Raw genomic sequence first — 26,645 nt, forward strand, 5'->3', positions numbered from 1 at the left:
GAAACAAATAATAAACTGGTGCTATTGCTTTGCAGGTGTAAAGTATATTCAAGAGCTTTCAGCCAAAGCAGGAATATCACCAACATTTCCTGTAAGACAAGTGTGTGTGCATATTACACTACCTGTATGTCTAAATAGTTTGATACTTTGCAGTGTAGAATGTATACTGCACAAAAGGATTCCCTAGATATTATCTTAGTAACTAAAAATTATCTCTGTAGTTCTCAAGACTTCTATTTCAGTATAAATTTTGTCTGGCTATGCAACACCGCCTATCACTTATTTGGTTACTCCACTCCAATATTTAAATAATACATAACAGGATCCATATAGAACAAAAGTTTACTTCTCGTACCATGGCCATCTAGGCCAAGAAACGCCATCCCCTGCATGGGAAGGTTCTTCCCATCTTGTGTGATGTTGAGCCAAATGTAATTAAATAATCAAAACCTTATTGTTTTAATTGACAGGGGACATATCAATGGAACACACAGGCCAAATAGTTTGAGTGCTTATGACTCAGGCCTCATGAAGTATCTTGAGTGAAACCACATCATCTTGGTAGTTGTTAGTATATTCAGTGTGACTACGGTCTCCAGCTGACCTGACTAGACATCATCTATAATGCAGAACGGCACTACTACACAGCATGTACCCACAGTGAGAAAAACTCAAACATGCTGAAACACTGGATGAGACATAAATTCTTTACCAAGGAAATTAATCATCTGCTTTTGCCCATAACAGTCGTGTTTCAGCTGGACTAGACTACATTCTCTGAACAAATATAATCTTGGCTACATCCTCAAATTCAATTACATGCCATTTTTTTTTCAATCACTGAAGATGTTTCACGGAAAACCTCTGTGTTATTCTATCGCTTCTAATCTTCTTTTCATAGCATCTCAGCTTGCTGCTATCAGAACAGTTAGAACACCACTCTGAGCTGCTGGTCCCCTGCCGTCCTTACCCCGCTGTGATAAAAGATATTTCATTTTGTCAGTAGGCACCACATAAGCCACAATTATCACTAAGACAGCATTGCAATAAAGTCCTGCTTGTTTGCAAAGACTCTTGGGAGGATCATTGGGAGCTCTTATGTTTTCAGACATATCTCATGCTAACGGAGGCTGGAGAGACACATACAGAGCTTTAGGTGTGACAAGAGGCACCCATCACGCGATTCCGTCAGTTATGCCCTCAGAGCAAGGACACAGCCATAACAAGGTTGCATCACATAGCCAGAAGGCAAGAAACTACTGATCTGCAGAAACTAGTGCTTGCAGTAAGGCAGCTTTAGGGAACAAAGTGGCACTTACGCATATGTCCAAAAAAAGATACTGCATTTAAAATAATTCAATCTTGTGCATACAGATTGTCAACTCACTGAAGACTGCACTCCAGGAAGACAGGCTTTCAAAAGGCAGTGTCACCTGGCAATGACAAGTCTCAAGGGGATAAATTAGATGTTCAGTTGTTTTTTTTTTTTTAATTCTGCTGAGATTATACTCTAAAACATTATGAGTGATTTTTAAGAAGTTTCTTTACTTCGTAAAAATGTTTCTTTACTTTGTAAAAATGTTTTTACTAGAGAGGAGTGAACAACTCTCTATGTTGCAAAGTAGAATTCTGCTTAATAGTTGAACCAAACACTGGGAAAAAAACACTCAGGCTACTTCTGCTAGAACTTAAAAGCAACAAACAATAACCAGTATTATTTTCATAGTAAGGCAATGCACATGCCTCCCTGCCTCTTGTGATCTGATTAGTAGTCTATAAAAACCACAGAGGAGATCCCCAGACAAAAGTCTGGGACTGGCGAACCAAAAACCACCTATATATGAAACCCGAATGGAACGAGAGTATTTTCTAGTATGTATGTTCATTATTGTCTTTAAAATCAACATACTATTTTAATCCCTATTGTATTCATCAGCTTCTATATATTGTCAGAAAAATGGTAACGGTATCATTCTCCTATCGCTTCCACTAAAAGAAATCAAAGGTTTTGCACATCACAGCTTCTGTTCTAATGTAAATCATTTGACTCTATTATCAGGATTTAAAACATTTACTTACATGATGCCCATTAAATAGAAAAGAAAGAAAACCCAAGCAGTTGAAAAATCACAGGTGATTGCTTTTCTATCAATAGACACTGCAGACTCCTTCGAATCACCTTAGTCTGTTTTTGTGCTACAATAGCTGAAGTGATAGGTAAAAAATCACAGACTTTCTTAAATACTATGGAACTCCACATAAAAATTACCTTCATGAAAGCAGTCTTCAGCCTCCTAGAAATCTCACCACATGCATACACACAAAACCTGCATGATTGGCAGGCTCACTGTCCCTTATTAATGCTCAACTGTGGAACAGCGGGAGGTCCGTTAGGGCTTGAAAAACCCCACACTGAAAGGAATGGGAATCTTTCCATTAATTCCAGTGGGCCCTGGTTCAGACTGGTTAAGCATCAGTAGTAATAAAAGAGGTATTTACACCCTATTTACACCCTACCAACTTCTCTTAATCAAACAAATGAAGCCAAATTCCCCTTTATCCATACAGTTCAGTAGACACTGTGTTTTCCATGAAACCTTTATATGGAAGGTTTCCCCATTTGTATCCACAACAATCATGTCTGGCAACAACACATGCGTTTTAACCACCCTGCCAAATTATCCCCAAATTAAAGTGATTCTGAAATCAAAACGAAACAAAAGTGCCAATACACGAGTTACCAATTCTTAGAAGAAAAAGCTTAAGAAAACAAAAAAAAAAGTCAGTAACAGCAAACAATCCCATGAATATTACCAAAAATTGAGGCTTATGGATGAGCAGAGAAAACCGAATTCCAGAGTCATTTTCCCTGCTGCAAAATCCGGGTCACTAAGCTCAGAAGTTAAGATCTAGAAACTGTTTACTTAAACCTATCACTTGATCTTCCCTGCAGCCCTGAAACAGCAGAATAAAGGCAGACTCCAGGTAGCAGGCACCCAAACACTTGATTCTTTACAGGAGCATGCAGCCAGAAAGGGAAACACAAAGTCGAGAAATGAACCATAACTTCATTGCAGTAAAACTCAGGAAGCCACCCTATAACTTCTCTTTGTGGTCAGCGCTGCTTCCCACAATCACATCTTCTGAACTTTCCTCCAACGGCATTTTTCCAACTGTCCAATAGTTTCCTCCCTAAAGGAGGAAATTCTCCGGTCACACCAAAAGCCCTAGCCAACTGCAGGCTATATAAATTATTGTTTGTCCACTAAAGCAATTACAAACAGATGCCAATTCAATGCCAAACTTACTTAATTTTCAGTAAACTGGAAATAAAGAAAAGGCTCAGACCAATTAAATGTTTAACTTCCACACATCTTTAATAAAAAGAAAATTAAACTGACAACTGAGAGTTAAATTCACTTGAGGATGTACCTGACAAAATGAGAGGTTTTTGACCCCTTCCTAAAAATCTAGCCCAACAGTGGGGATACGTTTCTGGGCTTTGGGGACCCAAATTCATGCCATGAGTTACCTGATTGTTACAAAGGGTTTTGAACCGTAATCTCCCATCTTTCAGGAGAGATTTCCCCCCAACAGACTGTATGAAACTCTAGGATGGAGGTTTTCTCCATATTTTCCATTTCAAATCATATAATACATACAAATATTTAAACAACACAGAAAATAAGCCTTTAACATGGTGATGGGATATTTGGATGGGTTTGGGTAATTTCGATTTCCACTCATACCAAATTTGTACATAAAACTTTGAATTTATATAAGAATGTAAGTACATTTAGTGGGTACACCATTTGGAACAGATTCTTAACTTTTTACTATCTTATAAATTCTAACTCAATGATCTATGTGTTTTTCTATCTATGGATATAGATGCAAAATATTCTGTAGGCACAGGGTGGTTTTCATTTGCAAGCAGTCTGGTCTATAGTTTGATTTGCAGGCAGTCTACAAATACACCCAAATTAGGGACTCTACACCATAAAAACCAGAATGATACGTGAAAAAAAAAAAATCCAGATTTCCTTTGGTATTTCCCAGTTTAGAAGTACCTGGATCTGGGGAGAACAGACCTTTCAGCATACACCATTTCTAGTGAAGGCCATTTTAGCAATTGGAAAGCTGTACTGTTCACATTGTTCAGCTGCACACATAATAAAAGTAGTATGAATCTATGGACTGGGTTAGAAATGACACTGCATTTCCATTCTATTTGAATTTCTTTGCTTTATGTTTTTGGATGAAGCACCAACATGCTTTATGTTAACAAGAGATTTTTTTTCCTCCTAAATATCAGGAAATAATATATTGAACATGGTTCAAGTTTTTAATATATACACTAGACCACAGTGGTTATAGCATTGAGAGCAGTGAAAGTACTACATTTTTCATTTCCACTGATGAATATTAAATCAAGTTTTTTCCAAACGCTCTGAAAATCATGTCTGTCTCTAATGTAGTAATATAATTTATACAGTCCCTAAAATCTTAAACCAGTTAGATGAATCAACTACTCACCTGCAAGATAAGAGTAAGACTACATCTTCAAAGAAAATTTTATTGAGAAATAAAAAAGCAAAAGAACAAAAGGCATAGTTAATATTTTTACAATTAGGAGACATACGCAGACCTTATGTATCTTCTATTTACAAACATAAGGTCTTTTTAAATGTCAACAGTATGGAACAAACACATGGCTGTTCTCCATACATTTATGAATGGAATTGGAGGGGAAGAGGGAGTATTTCTCTCCCCTATAGCTACAGAAGCATAAAAAGTCTTAGATACAAGTAGATGAAGAGTCCCCAGGCTCTTGCCCATAAACAAAAAATTTTGCACTGTGTTTCACATAGATACATTAGAAACTTTGTAGATGGTGCTGTACTAGAAATTTATTTTTAGCATTTTATACAATGGAAACTTCATGACAAAAATTACCTCTTGCTAGACTTGATTCTGTGAAGCAGCCTATTGCTTAGTTTTCATCGAAAAATGCACAAGACAAAGCAAACTCCAGGAGGAGTTTTAAGAAATTCTCCCTATTGCTCTGGCAAAGTGCATATTGTTATCTTGGCATGAATGCAACTCATGTTCCTCCTGCAACTGATTCAGGTCTGGGATCCACTGCACACAAGACAGTCAACTGCGGTATAATCAGTTCTGGCTAAAAGTGCCAATCTCACCAGGATGGATCGGTTTGATCCTCTGCAAATTGTCTCAAGGTCTTTATTGATAACTGCTGAACTTCAGCAAATCTCAGCCAAAGAACTGTCAAAATGAAATTAGAGATATCTTCCACAAAATGCAGGAAATTTTTAAAGCTTCCTGATTATAATAGATAATGCTATAAATGTCTAGCCTATTCTTTCTTGGGATATATGAACTGAAGCAACTTCAGTGCATTTTCTCTGAATTAACTCCTACTTCCATGACTGGAATTTTGGGAAGAGATGGAGAAATGGGAAGAGATGGAGAAACAGGCAGGAGAAAATGTTATGGATACTTATCGTAACACTCACCGTCACCATCATCCACAATAAAGCCAAAATTTAGAGCTTACTGCATGTCTCAGAAAAGGCATATATTTTAAAGTCTTGGTCAACACTTGCTCTATTAGATTCGTAGCTGGTTTACATTGATTGCAAATTTAGTTTTTCTGAGGGAAAATCTACAGGGAAATACAGAAAAAAAATTATTCTACTATGGGAAAAGTTAAATAACAAAGTTTCAGTGTCTGTCTTTAATAGATGAACAACACCCTGAGCCCAAGCAGATTATTTAGACTGTTTTAAGGAAAGTATATATGTAAGAGTATCTTGTTTGTGAACAGACTGTTTTTGCATAAACATTGCTTCTTGTACATTAACAAACCTATAATCAGTAGGTTATTTAGTGCTTCTCAGACTTTTGCCTTCTTATGAAGCGCCAAAGAAAAAAAATCTCATAGAAATCAAAGCTAAAAGTTACAAGGTAGCTTTGAATAGCACTGTCTAATTAAGTAGCATTTTCCCTCTTCACAATAACAAACAAACACCATCAATATGAGAGTCAAACAAGTTCTTCATGGTTATTTCTAGGCCTACTGCAGTGCTATGGACTGCTGTTGTTACTGATGGTCTGTACTACGAAAGACAGACAACTCTTCTCCCTACAGGAGAGAAAATGATGCATGTTTTCTGAAAAATCTCGAAGTCACACAATGCACCTTCTTCCATCTACACTTTTACCTTCTCACACAGATAAAGTCAATTCATTTTTGCTTTTCTTCTCAGTCTTTTAAAGTCAACAGTTTTTCCTTCATGCTTATAACAAATAATAAACAAAATATTCTACAGTGTTACTAAATGATAGTTCAATAGTCAGTAGTAGCCCTTCGAAAGTGATGATTTTTCCATTTCAGTTACAGCTGTATAACCTTTGTCTTTGCTCATCCTCACTCATAAAGTACATTTTTGAAGTAGCACATGTGTTTGTAGGTCTGATGCCTTAACTAACATGAGTCCATGAAAATGTGCCAGAAAGCAGGACAAGTTTGCTATAGTCACTTTGAAATGTGGATGGCTCTGTGGGCTAACAAGGCCTTTGCATATATGTACTTTTAACTGATTTCTCTTTTTTTGAACTGTGATGTATAGAGAATTATTTCACCTCAACAAGGAAACTCTGGAAATGTCAAGAGCTCTTCCAGCCTATACTGTGACAATGAATTACTGGAGAAATAAGGGGTTTTGCTACTTCACTGAGGAAAGACATTTTGTGACCTTTTGCTGCTTTATGGCAATAATGAGTTTTCTACAAAACTCTGAGTCTTTCTGTTACTTTATTAAAATAAAAACGTTTGAGGAATAGCCATGACCTTAGCCTTGGACGAATGAATAGAATACTGATCTTGAAGAAACAGATGAGCCCTGAGGCACTGTTACTTCCTACCATCATGTTGACAAGGAATAGGGCTGTACCACAGACAAACTCACCCAGCAAAGCTCACCTATCTTAATTCACTTAGTTGAATGCTTTGAACATATAGATCCACTATTATCCCTCCTAATTTCAGTTTTCTCATAGTAATGTTTGATTCCAAAGGAAAGATTTATACTAGAATATCATGCTCACTCTCTTACCTTTCAAAATGCATACTCTTCTTAACTTAATTTCAACAACAGTAAGCATACGAAAATACTCTCATTCTTGTTTCAAAGTATTCACCTTGATTTTTACAATAGATTAATCTTTACATAAAAAGACACTGCACAAACTATTAAGTAAAATCTGGAATTACTCATGGCAGCAGAAAATCCCTATGAACATCAACAGTGCAAAGCATTTATCCAGATTATTACATTCTTACACAATTACAGAATTAAAAAATTAAAGTTCTTCTAAATAAGAGCCAACTTACTAATACAGCCTACAGGGTCAAACATCACAAAATGAGAGGTAGTAAAAGGAAATGCTCGACTTTCACTTTTAACAGAAAAATAAGGAAAAAAAAATTCAAAATCTTATTTTTTCCAGGAAACAGATTTGAACTGAATGGAATAGTATTTATGCATTATTGAAGACATCGAAGGTCATGTTGAGACGGCCTTATATGTGAAACACACAAACCCCACTTGCATCACTGTAAGGTAGCAGTGTTCAAGGTAAAGAGAACTAAGCAGTATATAACCTGACTCTAACGTCCTGTGCACAATTAAAATTTTACAGGTTTCCAGCTCAGAGATATTTCATTTGAAAAATGTAATCTAATGTTTATGTCAAGACCTGCATAAAAATATAAAATGTTAGCATTATGTTCAAGGATAGGATATAATGAAGCATAAAAAAGAAGCAGTACTGAGGGATTTCTGAATTCCAGTCAACATACTGGCATTAGACACTTTATCAAGTGACAACATCTCTAAATTCTAAGAGAGATTATCCACATCCCAAAGGAAACATGGCGATTAGTATTTATGAGGCTTACCAAACGTGCAATCCCCACACGCTTAGTATTGAATACTGCAGTGATGGATGGTTCACGCTGAGATGCAGGTGGGCGAAGAGCCAAGGCAACATACCACCACAGCCAAACTTCCCCACAGCAAGAGCTACACCCCAGAAACTTCACGTAGCCGACAACCGAAAGAGAAACACCACTCATTTCTGATGTGAATGGCAGCAGAGCTGGCTGGAGCGGTGGCCTCGCACTAGGGAGTGGAGCTGAGCTCTGCCCAAAACTGCCAGACCAGGATGAAAAGCACTGTGTGAAGTGGCTGAGGGCCACGCGCGGCTCCAGGGTCACATGTTGGCAACTCGTGCCTTACAAACTCACAGGGCATCATTGCAATTTATGATTTTCTTGTAATGAAAAGATGACAGAGTCCAGATGGTCAGCATGCGTATGTACAATTTTGCAGAGAAATGGAAATTTGGATTAGCAAAGAACGTATCTGTCTTTTTCCCCTTTCTTGACCATTTTGCCATTCCAGCTGTCACTACGTAAGCTCAGTCAGCTAACCATACTGGTCACTCTTCCGCACACTTTGACTCCAAGAGTGGATTCCAAGTCTTATCCTGGCACAGACATGGAGTGTATTTATCCCGTTTGAAGCCCACACAGCACACTCATCCATGCATACCTATCTTCTGCCGCTACTGAATAACTCCATTACCAGGGATTGTTTTTTTACTTTTTTTTTTTTTTTTTAAAAATAATTTTAAACCAGCTAGATCATCAGTAATAAAACTGGGGAAGAAATCACTTCTGGCCTGCAAAGTCTCAGGAATCATCTTTCACCTGGGCAAAATAAGTAATAAATGGGGCCTAAAGGAGCCTAGACTGTCTGTTCCTTAATCAAGATGAATCATTTTGGTATATGTATGGATATAATATATAATGCTACAGCCATTATAATGCAATTTTAATGCCTATGAATGATACATCAGTCCCAGAACTGAAATAGTTTCTCTATTGTAATATATCATATGATCATTCTGCATATAGCAGATCTAGCCCCTTATAAGCAATCATTTATTTTGGCAATTAATAGCACAATATATGAGGTAATGCCTTTTTTCAAATGTCAAGGAGAGCAATGTAAAGGTTGATTAATTTTGCTCAAGGCAAATAAATGTTTAGAGAAAAATCACAAAATGTTTTTTATAAGTTCTCTGTCTTGGATGTCTGCCCCTATGAATAGGTATCTTCAAAATAAATTGACTACAATTAGTGGCCTACAATTTTATTATGCCTTTGAAGTTTTTGTTTATGGTTAAGTCTGGAATTTTAAATGAAGGTGAAAGTTTTTCCAACCTAAAACAGCCCCACCCAACAACATATTTACTTTGAATACATTGTTCTAATTTAAAGAAAATCAAATTCTTTTTGAAGAGAAACTACACGTGTAGTCTACAAGATTTTGTGAAATTCACAGAATTCATTAATAAATTTAGCGAGTCAGATTAAAAAATAATACAGTGTGTACTGACAGATTCTGATTAACAACTCTGAATTAAAAGGTACATTTCCTTTCACCATGTCATTTAGTCCTGATTCTCAAAATAAAATTGCCTTCTGTGGGATATAAAGTTTCAATACTGCTTCAAGACAGGCCATCTAGCAATGTCTGTGTGGTCAGAAATATGTTTGGTTTAGCAGTTAGGGGAATTTAGACTTAAATCGAGTTGGTTTTAATTTAGCTGAATCACCAAAACTTGATGAAATGCCATAAGGCTGTCTAAAAGAAAGCAGATCTTTCACAATGGAAGAGCTTACGTCACCCGCACAGCTGCCAAACCATCAACAACTTGGCTTTTTTTTTTTTTTAAAGACAAAGTCACAAAAATGGGGCAAAACAATTTTGGTTTTTTTTCCCTTCCAACACATGTAAATAAGATTTTTGATTTATGCAACTTCTAAATTACTTTATGCATTTTATTTGCGCTTTCTTAACCTATACATTACAGAGAAAAAGATACTCTGTTTCAACGTAATTTTTACTTTCTGTTTTTAGTTTTCTTATTTTATTAGCAAACTCTTAAAACCAACAGAAAATGTGAATTTTCAGACCCAAACCTGGAAGATAGTAGATCTTTCATACCGATGTCCTGCTTTTACATAATTGCAAACTCTCTAATAAATCACAAATCTACACTGAGACCCAACGATTGAGACATACATTCATCACTTTTGAAAATAATCAACAGGGTGATGAAGAAACAACCAGAAAGACAAAAGTGATGGCTTTTAGAAGGAGGGAGAAGAGCAACCACCTCTGAGGTGCCTGGGTCCAGCTCCATCTGCAGAGCTCACCAGGCAGGTTTAGCGCAGCGAGGTCCCACCAGCAGGTGCGGTTCCCCACTCCTTCACCCTGGGGCTCTGGCTCCAGGAGCAGCCAGACAGTGCTAGGAGGGTTGGCTCTCCCTCTGCCTCCCCACTTCCAACCGCACAGCCCTCCTCGCCCCCGCCTTGCGCTGCCTCTGGCAGCCATCAGCCCCTTCAATGAGCAGATTCAACCTACCTGACAGAGGAAAACCAGGTTAGCAAGTTGGATCGGTCCATGGAGGTATCCGAGGAGTGCTGGAATGGATGCAAAATAAGCATCGGGAGCACGCGGCTGGGATTGGGAAGGGGAGGAAGCCAAGCACATCCCCAGCAGAAACCTGCTGGATCACTTAATCACATTTTATGAAACAGAAACCTCAGGGTTTAATTTCAGAGCCAACAGAATCAATCTCACCTGTCCCCTGAAATTCCTTCTAGTCCCATCCTGTGTGCCAAAATGGCTACATACCCAAGATACATCCGAAGAAAAAACCAAAAGGGTTATTAAAATCTGAACCAATATTCTGACCTAGTTCATAGCCTGGCTCTGTGAGTGGTTTTGGTGACCCGCGAGAGAGGGGAGCAATGGTGAGGCACTGTGGAAGGCAGGATTTCCTCTTTGGTAGCAGCAGTGACCTACACTAGCTTTAACTCCATGAAACTACTGCTGCTGGCTGAGGCTCCCTGGTGGCCTGCGATGATCTAGCTGCCGTTCCTGTGGCTCATACCTCCTTCTTTCACCAAACACTATCTGCCACCAACCTCACACTCCCCCGGGCTCCCAGTCATACAGCTACAGGGCAAGTTGATTCAGTCGGCTGATGTGGTAGAAACCTTTCCTCCTCTTTCCCCCCGCCACCCAGGATAGTCTGAAGGCTGATCTGGCAGAAGACTCATCTTGTCGCCATGTGATTTCCAGATCCAACCCAAGGGAAGGAGGAAAGGATGGGAGAAAGGGAGAGGACGGGCTGGCCATCTTGGCAATAGCTCACCACCAGAGTGGCTTTGCTGCAAAGACCACAACCCCATCCCCTCCTCATCCTAGTTTTTGGAGATCCCACCTTAGTTTTTCACTCCACCGCCTCCTCCGTTACACCACCACAATTGTTGTAGGCCTGAATTGCACACCAAATAAGTTCACTGAGAGACAAGATTGTTTTTAACCCCAACCACTCCACTGGGCTGCCACAGGTCAGAGGGAGCCTGTGGGCAAAGTCTGTGGTCAGGGACAGGAACATCTTTATTAGCGCTGAAGACGACAAGTGAGGAATTACAGTTTAAAACATTGCAACATGTTTCAGATCACTGGAAAGGTTTATACTTGAATGAAGAACGTCTGCCCTCTGAGAGAGAAGACGATTACTTGAAAGAGTCAGTGAAATAAGACCTGTCAGCATTTTTTTGTAAAACGGAACTGCAGACAAACTAGTTTATAGTGTTTTCCCTCTTATGCTGTTTACTATTAACAACAGGAGAGAACTACAGTACTTTGATACAAGACTAGTGTAGGGCTATAGTATTTACCACTGGACATGAGCTCCTGAAAAAAGGTAGGTAGATGCTGATCAGTAGATTCATCAGATCTGCTGGAGTAACCCTGGCTGATGCCCAGAGGTTAGAAACCACTGCTCAGTCTGAGAACTTGAAAAGTTGTATGATGTTACCCCGCAAGTGGTAAACACACAGGTCAAGGTAAGTTTAACAGACCACAGCAGCGAAGATGTAGTTAGCTCTGTAATCAAGATAGCATGTCCTACCTTTAACTTAACATTCTGTTGAATGCTTGGCTGTAACAGTTGAGTTGACACTAAATTAATTACATCTTTTGCACAAATTCTTCCCTGAAGGAATGCTTACTTTGGTGTAAAAAATCTGAACAGAACAAAGCTCAATTTTCCTATTTCAGTCAAAAAAAATCAATGAATTACATAAGACATCCCATTATTCATGCTACTAAAAATACTATCAGTTTATTCAGACAGAGATGAAGATAAACGCATCCATTAAATAAAAATATTATGCTGAAAGAATGTATACATTATATGCAAAAGCACTCAAGAGTTCAGGAGCACTGAACCTGCACGGAGTGCAAGTACAACAATAACTTAATGCCCTATGTGTGCACAACAACACCGCTGTACAGTGTCTTCCTTAACAATACCATGATGAGAACTCGCCTGATAATCCACAACATCCTGAAAGATTTTTTGATTGTGTTTAATAGTGTCTTGAGATTTAATTTCCTCTTTGCTCTTCCACAGTACTCTGCAAACCAAAGATTTGTCTAATCTGTATCTTCCAGTCATTATTTTACTTCCTAATTCAAGTTCTACAAAAAAGAAAGTATTAGTATAATATCAGTACTTCATCTGACACGAGATGATTTAGGTGATGTGATTTTTTAAGTGGATTAGGAGAAGAGCAAGGTGGCCATAAAGAAGGCCAAAGACTACACAGGAGGTGAGAAAGAACCCCGCAAAACATACATGCATATATTTTAGCACCGTAGGCAAAAGAGTACTCTGATCTCAAAACCTTAAGGACAAGTAAACAATAAACAGTCAAGGAGAGAGCAAGACTCCAGAGTGACACACAGTTTATCACCTTGGTGATAGGAAGATTGTATGGGCAGTTTATTTTAAGATACTTCTTTCTTTAAAACACAAAGAGAGCCATGATTTTTGAAAATATGAAAGTACTTATATATTCCAAGCTTTGTGTCTCCCAAATCTATCCATAATAGAGACATCAATCTCATTTATCTAGATCTTAATTCCAAACTTATTTCTCATTTTGCACAAATGAAAACAGACAGTAAGTAGAAACCGGTTGAGTTATATACATATACAGTTACTCTTAGTAACTCAGATTGCTAAATAGAACTTTTAATCCTTATATGACAAAGCATAACTTCACTAGCTGGGTCAAAAACAGAATCATAAATAATACAATGACTCATCCTGCAAAGCACAAACCCATTCCAACTTCCAGTTAACTTATAAGAAATTGAGAACATTGAGCACATGACAATAGATGAAGTACAAAGAAAGTTGGATTCCTTGTCCCCAACAGTGGACTATAAATTAACATGCTCTGTTGCATTAGAAACAGTACATTAATTAAAAGAACAGTCATCTGAAAAAGTACAGTTTAATGTATATTTTGTCATGTATAACAGTGATACATCTTGTCAAACCTATCAGAAATACAATTACATACTCTCAAATCCTTTAAGAATGGTATAATAAAATCAAAAATAGGAAAAATGTAAGGTATACTAATTTGGAGGTCAACTCTACCTGTTCCTGACCAAACGTGCTATTAAGGGAGAAAGTAAAACAGGTGGCACAAAGTAACTTGCCAAGTGATGCTTAAAAGTCACATCTCATCCAGCATAAAAGTTCCACTCACTACAGCTTCTGCCCACCTGCCCTGCTCCCTGCCCACATCTCACGCAATGCACACAAAAAGTAAGGACACGCTGTACGTAGCAATCAGTGAAGTATCATCAGAGTACGGCATCATGGAAACAATACGGGGAAGTATTTCCTGAGCTTAGGCTCCTGAAAACCTCCTCTGCTCGTCCGCCTTCTATTTAGACCAGGAATTTGTCTACTCAAACATCTCCGCTGAGCTCAATCACGGCAGCTCCCATAAGGAAAAGATGGTCTCTCAAGTATGCCTGAGAATACCACGTTCAGGGCATAACATAGTACAGGAGCGCTACAACTCACTGAGCATCCTTTGAAGGGAAATTGGAGTACCTACACCTTAATTCCATCAGTACGTAGGAATTATCTGCAGGCAGTGCTGTCCAGCCAGCACTAGATAGGCACAGTGTTGCTCCTTCTGAGAAAAACATCACAGAACCAGATGTGCATTGCAGGCGGCCACCTTACCCCTTTCCATCCAGTTACTACAGCACAACGTGTATCTATCTTGCAGGCAACATATCATTGTCCCCACTGCACTACTTTTCCTCTGCCTGGATTTACTTCTTTATTTAATGAAATATAGAAATGCTATAAAAACACTGGAAAGGACCTGTTCCAATGTTCTGCATGAAAAAAATCACCGCTTGAAAAGTTTGTAGTCCTTAGCAAACTAATAAAGTTGAATCATAAAACAGACGGTGCTTAAAGAGCTATAGAATTGGCAAACTTAAGCTCCAACTCCTGTGATCATGGCATTAAGATTCAACCCATGTGATTGTGGAACAAAAGCAATCACAAGGCTTGGAACTTCTCAGCTTCTCACAAACTCAAGTTTTCCATTTGCAAGGTCATATTATACAGACATATCAAGATGTGCTAGGGCGAGCAGTTCATTGGGAGCCACCTGCCAACCTGGAGCACTGAAGACAGAGTTTGGTAGGGTTTTTTGGCAGTGTGCCTCCCTGTGCACCTCAGGCACATGGCTGTTCCTCAACATTTGCACGTCCCAAAGGATTTTATTCATTACTCAGCAGTGCTTCAGAGCTCTCTGAAATAGGAAGCGCGCGTTGGCATGACCCAGTAAGTACTTACAGCACTCGGGGGATGATGTCTCTGTATTTTAAAGCTATTTACTTAAAAGCAGAACACATCCTACTCTATTTTGTTTCATGTAGCAGGAAATACTTCACTTAAGGAAAACAAGGAGTGTTCAGAAGATAAACTGTATGTTTAATAACTCTCGAACTATCAATAGCATACTCACATGGGAAGTCATCCACAAACATGGGGTCTATGTTATGCAGCAGTTCCACTCTGGGGGAAGGTCTTCCTTCACTAGGAGAGATTTCAAAAGGAAATGTTAATTTCCTTCCACAGCTCATTAGGATTCTGCATGTTTTATTTTAATCTGAATGCTCTTTTCCAGCCTAGTAGCAACAGCTTTTGCCACTATCAGCCTTCCCTGACTTCACTGGTGTTCACTGGGATTATTCACAAGTTTACAGAGTACAGAATTGGCCCTACCAAAGCAGGGTTTTACAATAATCAACTTTAAAAATCAGATTTTGCAGCGTAAGCTGGCACGGCACTTGCTATGCTCTCTGCATACCTGAACGAGTGCTGAAAGTGTTTTGGCTGGGTGCCTCAAAAAACAGTAGAGGCATTGGCTACCCCTCAAAAAACCTACCTTCGATTTGTAATTGAGGTCGCAAGGATTATTTAGATACTCTGAACCTTCCTGTGGAAAAAAAAAAAATCATCCCTCTTTTTCTAGCCATTGACTATATAGGAATAGTGTGGAATGAGCCTCCGAACTTACCATAAATTTTCTGAGTTAAGTAAATCCCAGTCCTAAAAAACGGAGTAAAAGAAATTTACTCTTTATAAAGGCCAACATGAGTAGGAAGACATAATTAGAAAGAACCTTGGCTACATCACCACACAACGATATTGTATTATTTGACAGTGAACCTAAACACATCTTTTTAGAAACTTCCAAATAACTTAAATTGTTTTCTTTTTGTTAAGGAGCTTCACTGTAAGCTCCTTACAGTTTGGGTGTTATTCTGGTAATTCTGTTGCACACAAAATGGAGGTTTATAACCAGCATATACTATTCACAAAACAATAGCCAGAGAAAAGAAGACGGCTTTGTATGTTGAAGAAAGCGGCTGGCTGCCAGGAATGGACATCAGGAAGACAGAAGCAACTGTCCTGGGGACAAGAAGTAGAGAATTTACACTTGTAGCAGAGTTCCCTTTCCCTGTGCCTAAACTCTGTCCCCCTTCCCATTTATAGAGCTCCATGCTGACCTTAGTCCCCTCAAAAGACACAGCCTCAACAACACATTCACCTTTGCAGGTGTTCTGCCAAGGATATTTTGCGTTAGGAATGTAGTCTAGCCAACAGAGCTGGAATAAGAAAGCAGTAAGATTCTCTACAGAATCCTGCCTTTGTATTTTAGTAGCTTCTAATGTAACCATATCTTACAATGCTCTAATTCTAGAGTATTTATTTTTAGACTCCAATATTCTAATATATTGCTTCTCTCCCTAAAAGTAAGGAACTTTTTCTTTTGTCTGGTTATTATTCTACCATGTCTGACTGACTATTTAATTAAGCAGTTAAAAGGTATTGTTTTCCAAAAAAGTCCTCTATGTAAAAACATCTTTATGAAAACATATGGACTAACTTCAGAGTTGGCATAAGAATCAGCTAGTTTATGCTGAGAACATCGCTCTATCTTCTGCTTTGCAGATTTTTTAAAACATACAGAAAGATCTATTACTCCTTAGTGAATGTGAACAAACTCTACATGCGATCTTTCACTTTTGTTGTTGTTGTTGTTAAGCAGGCAGAAGGTGTCCTTGGGAAGGAATCCAAGGTTTTTCAGGGTAAATATGTTTATCTTGCACAAAAACATCCTCAGTGTCACTCAGCAAAATCTAAGCCTTTAAAACCTTGCCATATATTGTATTTCTTCTGTGTCATATCTGTACATGCTTTCCTAAAATAATTATATTTCAGATATGCTGGAAGTAAATATTACTCTCAGCTTTACATTGCTCTTTCTTCAGCATGAAGTTATACCAAACAATGAATTTTTTTTTTTCAAACAGGCGTTTAACTCCTAAAATGAATGTAACAATTTGGTACACAAGAATTCAAGTTGATCTTGCTTCACTTCCTTCATCTAGTCAATTCTGATATTTCCAACATTACGAAAATATAAAACTGAAACTTGCCCTGCAAAATGTATGAGTAAATCTTGAAAACCTATGCTTGCTAACAAGCTTTGAACAAATATTAGTATTTTGACTGCATTTTATCCACTCAGTGATAAAGTGAAATCTCTCAGTGCCTATCATTCTGCTTCATGTGCTCTACCATTTGGTTTTCCATTTTCCTGCTAATGCAAAATGAAATCTTTTTTCTGACCACAGACGTACTAGATATTCAGTACTGAAAACCAAAATATATCAAAACAATGTATCAATCAGGGCAAATTTCTACATAAGTAAAATTGAAGTGTCTCTACTTCAATAGAGTAGCAAGCATCTGGAGAACAGATGTTTCTTAGAAATGCAAGTGCCTTTTGAGATACTTGCTTGGAAACATGCAGTATGGTTTAGATTCCTTGACTAGTTGCATTTTAGTGTTGTTTTCCATTGATTTTTCTTGGTATTGTCAGTTACTATTTTTGTAAAATATATTAGTGATATTATCCTGTATTTTTAGATATAATTACTAATATGTACATGGTTTTAGAGGTTCCAGCTATATTGTAGTGTTATCCATGGTAATCTAAGGTATTAGAAAAGTGCAATCTACTATGATTTATGTAGAAGGTTTATACCTGAGATTGGAATGGTCTGATGGATATCCAAAAATGGGTTGGTACAGTGACCCTCTCCTAAGTTATTTTCGAAAAGACATTAGGGACATTAAAGGGAAAGTTAAATCTAATTCCAAAGGTACTTGGAGGAAAATAAAGTTTAGGAACTACTGGTCTAAAGATACACTGCTACAAAATTTTGGATGAGAAAGTTTTTTTTGGTGGCCTACTATATTTTACTGTAGAAAACTGTTGCAGAAAGGCCAAGACTGGTATGAACAGAGAAAGACTGCGAAGATCTGCGTGCGGAGACAACAGCACGAACACACAGCAGAGAAAGGGCTCTCATAACGGCCTGTGCTAACGACACCAAGATTAGCAGGTCAGCAAGACCCCCACACTTCTAGGCCAGTTTCACAGGACAGGGACGTGGGGAGACAAAAGAGTGATGGCACCTGGTGACTCACAGAGGTGGGACAGGACAGAGAAGCAGCACCAAAAGGGTACAAAAAGACAACCAGAATGTGTGCATAGTCACCAACGTAAGAAAAACACAAAAGATGTTAGAAGGACTTCATAGCTGCCGTCCCTGGACCTCCTAACCATTAACTTTCTTCTGGTTCTTCAAGTCAAAATTAACTATAGGAGGCATGAAACGAACCATGTGTAGACATGTAGTTTTCAGCACTTCTATTTCCTACAAGAACTTAATATTAGTCAGTGTCATGTTAATGCAATTCCTAATTTGGACCACAAATCATCTTAAAGTCATTACAAAAAGTTCATTTGGTCTAGGATTTCAGAATTTATATTTAGGATTTCAAAATTTATATCTAATTATTTATACCATGATCTATATTAAAAATTTATATATTTATATGTAGTTATTTTAAAAAAAATTTCTATTTATTATATAAATATCATATTAAGAACACATCCTTTGAAAACCGATCATTTTTAGACAGAGATCAGACAGATACTGGAATGGATCCAATATTTTTATGACTTCTGAGAGTACCTGCATTGTCTCATAGGTTCTTTTGAATATCTAAATCAAAGTTCCAAATTTATAACCTTTTTCCCTCTGGTTACACACATATGGACCCGTAGACTCAGGATTGAAGTCCAGCAAAAAAAAAACCCAAACCAAACCCACAAGAACCATATGCAGCTACTTGTATTATACTGGGCTGAAAAAAATACAGATGTAACACAGTGATTGGCTATTGATTTACTTTTTTCAAATGAGGTAGGATCATAGCAAAATTTAATTTCACTTATTATGAGCAACATATTTGAACTTTCCATCACACGTCACCAAAAGGGCACTGTGCCTTCATTGTTTGCTGTCCAATATTCAAGTGACCTTTTGAGTTATGATCATTAAATTTAATACACTCATTTCTCCTGATTACATGGGAAAATCATGTGAAATTTGACATTTCGGCTGCAAGGTCAGCCAAAGAGCAGCCCTAACAGTTCACAAAAACTGACTTTTTTCCCCCGCTCTGGATACAGGCCCTCCGATTGGCACTACCGAAAATATTGGAGGTCACCTATTCCCTAGCAGCACCAGTAAACATTGCATTCAGTTCCTCCATGAAGAGGTAAGATTCAAGTGCCAGGAGCATGCAGGGGATGCACAGCGGTACCTATCCTTCCCCACATATAATTTTCCCACTGAAGTAACTGATCTGAGAAGATCAGTCCGTGACAAAGAATACCTGGTTGAAATTGAACCTTAATTAGGCAGGAATTCTGCTAGTAGCTGGAAGAAAAGTCTGTGGTTTAGGAGTACCCCAGGATCTTGCTGATGCTAAGTTTTCCCACAGTAACATTGGCATGTAAAACATTTTACTGTCTCTGGCTGAACAGGAGTCTCCATTCCTTCCTGGCAGTTAATGGTCCCTGGCCTCAATTATACACATCCTTATCTTCTTCCACTTGGAAGAGAGCCATACAGTACACCTGGGCACGAGGCCATGAGCTCTCTGCAAACTCCAGCTAGTACAAAAAACTACCCCACAGCTCCTCAGAAACAGAGGCAGCGCTAAGAAAGAAATCAAGCTTAGCAGTTTCAAAACAGGTAACCCTACAAAGGTACAAACAGAACAATTCTGAACTCAAGATATGGGGTTTTTTTGTTATTTTGGGTTTGTGTTTGTTTTTTTGGTTTTCTTTTGGTTTTTTGGTTTTTTTTACTTCAAGGTCTATATAGGGCTAACCAGGGACAGGTAGATGGGTTCAAGTCTGCCTGCTCTAACTCTCAATTTCTCATCTCAATCCCTAACCCAAACACTTGCTACTCATGCTTGTTTAGAAGCTAACTCCTGTAATTCACAGTCTAGGACACACAAAAATCAGTGTTTATTGCAATGCACTATGTAGAAAATTGCAAAAAATAGCTACATTTTTCCTGCAAGCTGTCTCTGAGAAGGGGACAAAAGGTTATAATACACATAATATAATATTGTCTGACTGGTATAAAAACAGAACAAAGATTATCAAAAGAAACAAAACACTAATTCTCAGATGAACGGCATGTAGGAAATAGAATAGCTAGTCCTTTATTCTGCTTTAGCAGTATTAAACTTTCCATCCTAAATGATTCTTATGCGAATTAAAACTATATTCAAAGACCAACTAAAATAAATATAACTTCTAAGAACACAGACAATAGGATTTAGCCCCAACAATGAATACATTACATGCAGCACAGAAGAGGGAAAAACAAAGGAATTTAAACCAATGTCACCATGCAATTTTTACAAAACTAAGGGTTGGTCACAGAAGTTTAAAATTCTGCAGAAACTCAGGTCTTAAGGACTTTGTAATCCATTTTAGTAGAATAAAAGAATATCAGAATAAAAGAAAAACTTTGAATGATGAAGGACTGACTAAGTTTTGATTGAAGATATCACAAAAGGGCAATGCCAGCGTTTCTTTTGCTTGTTCCAGTTAAAAAAATCACCTTTACTGGTTAATGCCTATTTAATTTATTCTTTTACATTCTGTTCTACTTACTCTGCTGAGCCCAAAGCAGCAGTAATAAGCACATATTCAGATGTTCCCAGAGCCCCCAGTGTCCAGCATTTGTGATACCATTTTTATTGCTCTTTTCCAGAGGAAAAATATATGGGATTTAACTCATTTTTCTTTTAATGCACGGAGACTCTCCATTATCTGAACTAATGGGGTTTGGCATATCCCAGTTAATCCAGACAGCATGAGAGGTGCACAGAGTCAGAGACAGCCCAGTAAAAGTCATTAGCTTGGTCTCAGTGCCAACTCAACTGGAGCTAAGCTGCCTCTTTTTTCCAGCCATCTAAGCATGTCTGCACTGCACTCCTGAGTGCTCCAGCTTCCTTAAACCAGGCACAACACCATGACCTCTTAGGAACCAAGTCAGGTGTATTTTTGTACTCAACCTCACAGGCTTTCTGAGACACCGGACAGCATGATACGGACCTGTTCAAATGGTTACACTTTGAGCTCACCTGACAAGTCCTGTACTAAGCTAACAAACCATCAAAGTGGAATCCATGCTCAGTGAGTTTAATGCCTGCATAGATTTCCCACATGTTCAATTCCAGATGCATCCTGCAGAAACACCCAGCTGGGCTCTGTAAAGAGCAGGGCTGGGTCCACAAAATTTACTAACTTGTACTCTGTGCTGTGCAAAATCAGTTAACGTACTTCTGGATCACAGAATGTTCTTGAAAAAGTATTTCATGTTTGTGCACTGCTGTGTCAACACCGATAAATTCAACATACGAAGTTAAAGCTGTATGGAGGTTTTGTATCTGTGACCAGGATTAATTTGCAACCTGGATAATTCTCTCATGGGTAGCAAAGTTAACTGCACTTATACCTTCCCTTTGTTTAGGGAAAGGATCACGCAATACTCCCCCGCCCAGTTCCAGCTCTGTTCTCTAGACTGATTAAATTCTTCTCATACCAGAATGCTGACTCAGTGATTTGACATGCAAGTTACCTGATAGCTTTCCAAACATCAAAGCCATCCAAAGGCTTAGTGCCGTTGGTATGTCCTCCAGCAAGGTGCACCAGCGTTGGCAGCCAGTCAGAGATATGGATGAGTTCATGACTTTCTACACCCTTTTGTTTCAGTAAAGGACTTGCAACAAAGCCTACTCCTCTCACTCCTCCTTCCCAGAGGGTCCATTTTCTTCCTCTCAGCGGCCAGTTATTCCCACCTGCCAAAGTCTGTCCTCCATTATCTGGAAAACAAGTAATTAAAAGGAATTATTGGTAAGAAAGAAACAGAACAATCCTCCCCACAACATTTATTCATCCATTTGAAAAAATATTTTCACAATATAGGCATGTCATGCAAGTACTTGCGGAGTGCTGTTAAGTGTTCATACAATATGTCGCATGTTCAGAGCATGTCACAAACATAAGTTAATCCTTGCCAGAGTCTTAAAATTACTACAATGAAAAGTTATTGCTAAGCAGAAATGATACCATACTACAAACCAATGATTTAGAAAGACTTTGTTAAGAGCAACCTCTGACGTTGATTCTAAATATCACTAGGCATCCAAGGCTTCCAGAATCAAAGACTTTAAAAATTTAGTTCCAAATACTTTACAGACCACAAGAAGAGTTGCTATCAATGTCATCATTAGTACTCAGAATACACTGTTTTCCAAAGCGGTAAATTATACTTAGAATGGAAAACTGTTATTCCATTGTCAGGACAATACCTGTATTCCTAGTTTAGAACCATTTTTTTCCTAGATTTTTAGGCAGCCACATTGATTTGTAATGTCACACAAAACAGACAATTTCTAAGGCAGAAGAAGAAAGCCCTAACAAAATGAGTTGAAACTAGTTAAAATAGTTGAAGCGATTCGGAAATACACTGAATTTTTTGCGCTTGGTGAGAACAACATATAAGATGGTTACAGAAAAAGTTGACCTGTGACTACAGTAACTCAGAAATATCAACATGAATTAGAGACAGCTCATGTAACTCTTTTTCAACTCTCTCTGACCAAGCTTTCACACTTTGAATAAAATCCAGATTCCTGAAGTTAACAGAATTAATGATTCTTTGAAGTACTTTTAGTACTCCTGTACAGTTTTTCTTGTTCAAACCTATTGTAATGATCTCAGAAGAGTCATTGATGGCAATTCTTTTAAGCATATTTTTTCTGTATTTTAATGAGGTTAAAATTATTTCAAACAGTAGTTGTTAAACTGACATTCAGTGTAATTTGACATGTTTATATTGTATTTTCTGATTAAAAAACAGGAATTTGAGGGAAAAAACAAGAACTACATGTCTTCCTTACAGAAGAACTTTACTGCAACCATAACACAACAAAATGATCTCTCTTCTGTTTAATTAATTAGGGATGTAAACCCCCACTGTGAACATCTTTTTACTGCACACAGAAAACCGTTTTTGTTCTACTAAGGAATAAACTAGTGCATGTCTCTGTGAAGACTTTAAAAGGTAGAAGCCTAAGCTAAATGAAATACTTGGAAAAACCAGCATGATTTGAAAAGTGTAAAGTATTCTGTGGCCCAACTAGCTTCTAGTAGGTCTGTTTGTGTGTCCAGCACTCTGGGGTTAAAAATAAATAAATTAAGAGCTTTATTGTTTTCGATATGAAATGCAGGCAACTAAATACAGCTACCAATATTTCTCACACAACAATGTTGAGCACTAAGATCTGAGAATTTAAGCAGTTGCCGGTTACAACAACAACAACAACAAAAAATCAGTTTCAACAATTCCTTCTACTCTTAGTGTAAACAGGAATTCCTGTCAGGGATACTCATGGGACAGAGCTTTCAGCAGCTTTTAACCTTCATTGGCCTCAGAATAAAAGGTATCTTATCTACACCATATTAGAGCATAGTTTGGACATACAGTGGGATCAAATCTTAAGTATGTTAAATATCTTCTTTGTATCACAAGCTACTTACTGTCCATATCCGTTTAATACTAGCACAAGCGTTTTTTTTTTTTAGTCCTTAATATCAGCAACAAAGTAGCAAGGAAATTATAGAAGTAGACTGTCTTTTTGAAGAATAGAGAGAGAAAAGTGTGCACTTCCTTGCACCTTAGGATTTGACCGTTACAGTCAAATCTTTATTACACTTATTTTTTCTTTATCTTCTGTAGCTGAATTGAAGACATTCACGTTGTGCCAGTTTCATTATACAATAAATTCCCTGAGACAAGGAGTCTATCTAACATATATCCTGTAAAAACTCGTGTGTGATATCAGCATTCAGACATAGTACACTAAGTTAAAAAAAGGAAAAAAAAAAAATTCTTGTTTTGATAGCTTATCTGATACATAAATGAAAAAACACGACATACGAAACAAGCTTCATCCCACTCATTTTGACTTCTCATTTTCACATTGCTAGAACATTACTGTTTCCTTCTCCCTCGGAACTCACATTCAAGTGACCCTTTCCGCTTCATTTCTTGACTGAGTTATCAAGAAAGTGTTGAAGAAGGGAAAAAGATGGTTTCTGGTTTGATTACTGAAGTTTGTTTCCTTTCTAGGTAGGCAGAACAGAGCTGATGTGTCAGTGGCAGTTTATACACAAGTGGTACCATCTATAACTACTTCCGTACGGTCTGAAATATTATCTAGGACTTCAAATATCAACAATTTGTTAAAGAGCAAGTTACATAATAATGAAAGATAATAATGGAGTCTGTACTGATGAAGTATTAAGCTAACCACTAAATAATAAAGGTGGGGGAAGGGAATAAACGAGAACCCACTGATTGCAAGAGGTATAGATGTGGCAGAAAGGAACGCATGAACAACCACTATAGGACTGTAACTGGAGTTCTAGTCGGCCTTACCTACGAGGGTATGTCTAGACAGCAGGAGACAAAATGGGTACCTGCTGAGTGTGTTTTCAGATACCTTTCCCATAAGATACAGCAGTAGATGTATACATTGATGCTAAAAGTTTGTATGGGTTCAGAAAGCCACTGGAGAAGTTAAAGATGAAAAAATAATTGATAGCTCTTAAGAGAGTTCTTAAGAACGTATCTTAAACAAAAAGACATCATCTCTGTGTCAGGAATTTCTTCATCCACAAACTGCTGAAGATTTGAAAGTTTTCACAAAATTTTTGGTGAAAGGCACAAACAATGAGTCCCAATACTCTTTCTTAGACACATGCTACCAGACATTGCTGTAGCGAGGGGATGCTTGGCTAGATGGATCATTCGTCGGTGGAAATACAGCCATTCTCATGTTCTCCCAAAAAAACTATTCCTTACTAACTCCTCATGCTATTTTAGCAAAGTATCTTGAATATGGAACAAAATCCAAAGTCTATATGGAAACTCCCAGTAGTTTAAAACACACACTTAATATGCACTTAGGTAAGAGACAAATAGGATCATTCTTGCTTCATGTTCTGCACTGGCTTCATATCCAGTTCTAAATCCACTTCAAAACAGTATTTCCTGAATGATTTATCATCCATTTTCGCAACTGTTTCTCTCCATGACTCATCCTAATACCTATTCTCAGCAGACAGTCTCCAGAGCAAAGCTTTTGGAATCAAGGTATCTACAACTAGAGGCCCTGATTTATAACATTTCTTATTATTAAAGCTTCAGCCTTGCTACTTCAGCTGAAAATACAAGCCTCCCCTAAGCATGATACTTCAATTATCTCTTTCCTGGAGACAAACATCAAATATGATTTTCATTAAAAATAATAGTGAAATAGTCTGGAAAATGTAGTGAGCCTGTTTTTCCTATCTGTAAGAATAATTTTTGTAATTACATCTATATAATTCAAACTTCAGTAGTACCCACAACATATTATATGCATTAGAAAAACCATAAAACAAACCAGCTCTTGTCCCTAAAGAAAGGATGAAAGGGAAGAGAATAAGGCTATAGTTAGAAATTACGGTACTCAGCACAAGCATTATCTAGCTAATTTATTCAGTTTTGTTTGTTTTCTTAAATGGAAGCATCATACATTTTTAAAGAGCTTTGTAGTTTGCTTGGTTTGGCTTCCTTTGATAGGCGTTTAGCTACCTTTATCTTCTCACAGTATTTTTACCACTCCCATCATTCTGTGTTATTTTAAGGAGGGCAGTACCGGGATACTTTTTTTCCATTCTGATGAAATTTTCTTTTACAAGCTGAAATTTGTGACAATGAAAGAGAACATTGAGGAGAGACTCATCCTGCTGATACAAGAATGGACTAAAACAGAGTTTGTAGCAGGCATTACCACCAACAACAAAAAAATGCACAGAAGACATATGCAGGGTAAATGGCAAAATGACAGAATAAAGGAGACAAACAGAAGCACCCTGGCTACCTTAAAAGGTAGTTTCAATCAAAGTTGTGCACCCTTGAATTAACATCAGCCTTTTTGACTATGGAGAAATCTGTATAATGCAGTAATTGTATCATAAACACCAATGATATGCTGCACTGATTTGGGAAGAGGTGTCATACCTGCTATGGAAGAGAAAGCGAAAATCCTAAGGAGCAAAGGAAGCACACTGACAGTTGTAAGCATTGGGGAGGGAGCCTGCAAAGGTTGTATCTCAGGAAACCACATAGTCACAGACAGAACAGCTTCTTAAGGGCAATAAATATTTCTGAGGGTCAGGAATTGGTCAAAATAGTCCCTAGGTACAAAAGCCAGGCTCATCTCTAATATTATCATTCTCTGCCAATTTACACGACTTATGTGAGTAGCATAATTCTCTTTTAATTTTGTGTTGTCCTTTAGTATCCAAGGAGTAGAAATCTGATAGGATCTGAACGTATCTTAAAAAAAAAGAATTGCTACACTGAATAATTCCATTGGAACTGATACTAACAAAATTAGTAGGCCTAACCACCACCCCTCCAAAACCAAGGCAGTGCTTGCAAACCCAAAACACCACCACATTTTATGTTAGTTTCTCCATATGAATGTACCTGTGGGACACGCATCCTGATAAAATAGATTGATATAAAGCTCTCCAGATGAAATAACTTTTGTCTTCAAAATCGTCATGCACAGAACCCTAA

The 26,645-nt window shown here is 37.8% G+C and overlaps 1 protein-coding gene across 1 annotated transcript in view; it reads right to left on the bottom strand.

Annotated features, from left to right (window-relative positions):
- The window catches only part of LOC104075170 (arylsulfatase B-like), a 32,415-nt gene extending 8,857 nt beyond the window's left edge, over positions 1–23,558 (bottom strand). Inside the window, exons 1-3 of the mRNA XM_009575591.1 lie at positions 23,552–23,558; positions 21,588–21,831; positions 15,023–15,093 (exon numbers count right to left, since the gene is read on the bottom strand). Of these exons, the coding sequence (XP_009573886.1) occupies positions 15,023–15,093; positions 21,588–21,831; positions 23,552–23,558 (322 nt within the window). The remainder of the gene's footprint in view (positions 1–15,022; positions 15,094–21,587; positions 21,832–23,551) is intronic.
- Positions 23,559–26,645: the final 3,087 nt, after the last annotated feature.

Source organism: Fulmarus glacialis, unplaced genomic scaffold (assembly GCF_000690835.1).
Source record: "Fulmarus glacialis isolate BGI_N327 unplaced genomic scaffold, ASM69083v1 scaffold5534, whole genome shotgun sequence".
Lineage (NCBI taxonomy): Eukaryota > Metazoa > Chordata > Aves > Procellariiformes > Procellariidae > Fulmarus > Fulmarus glacialis.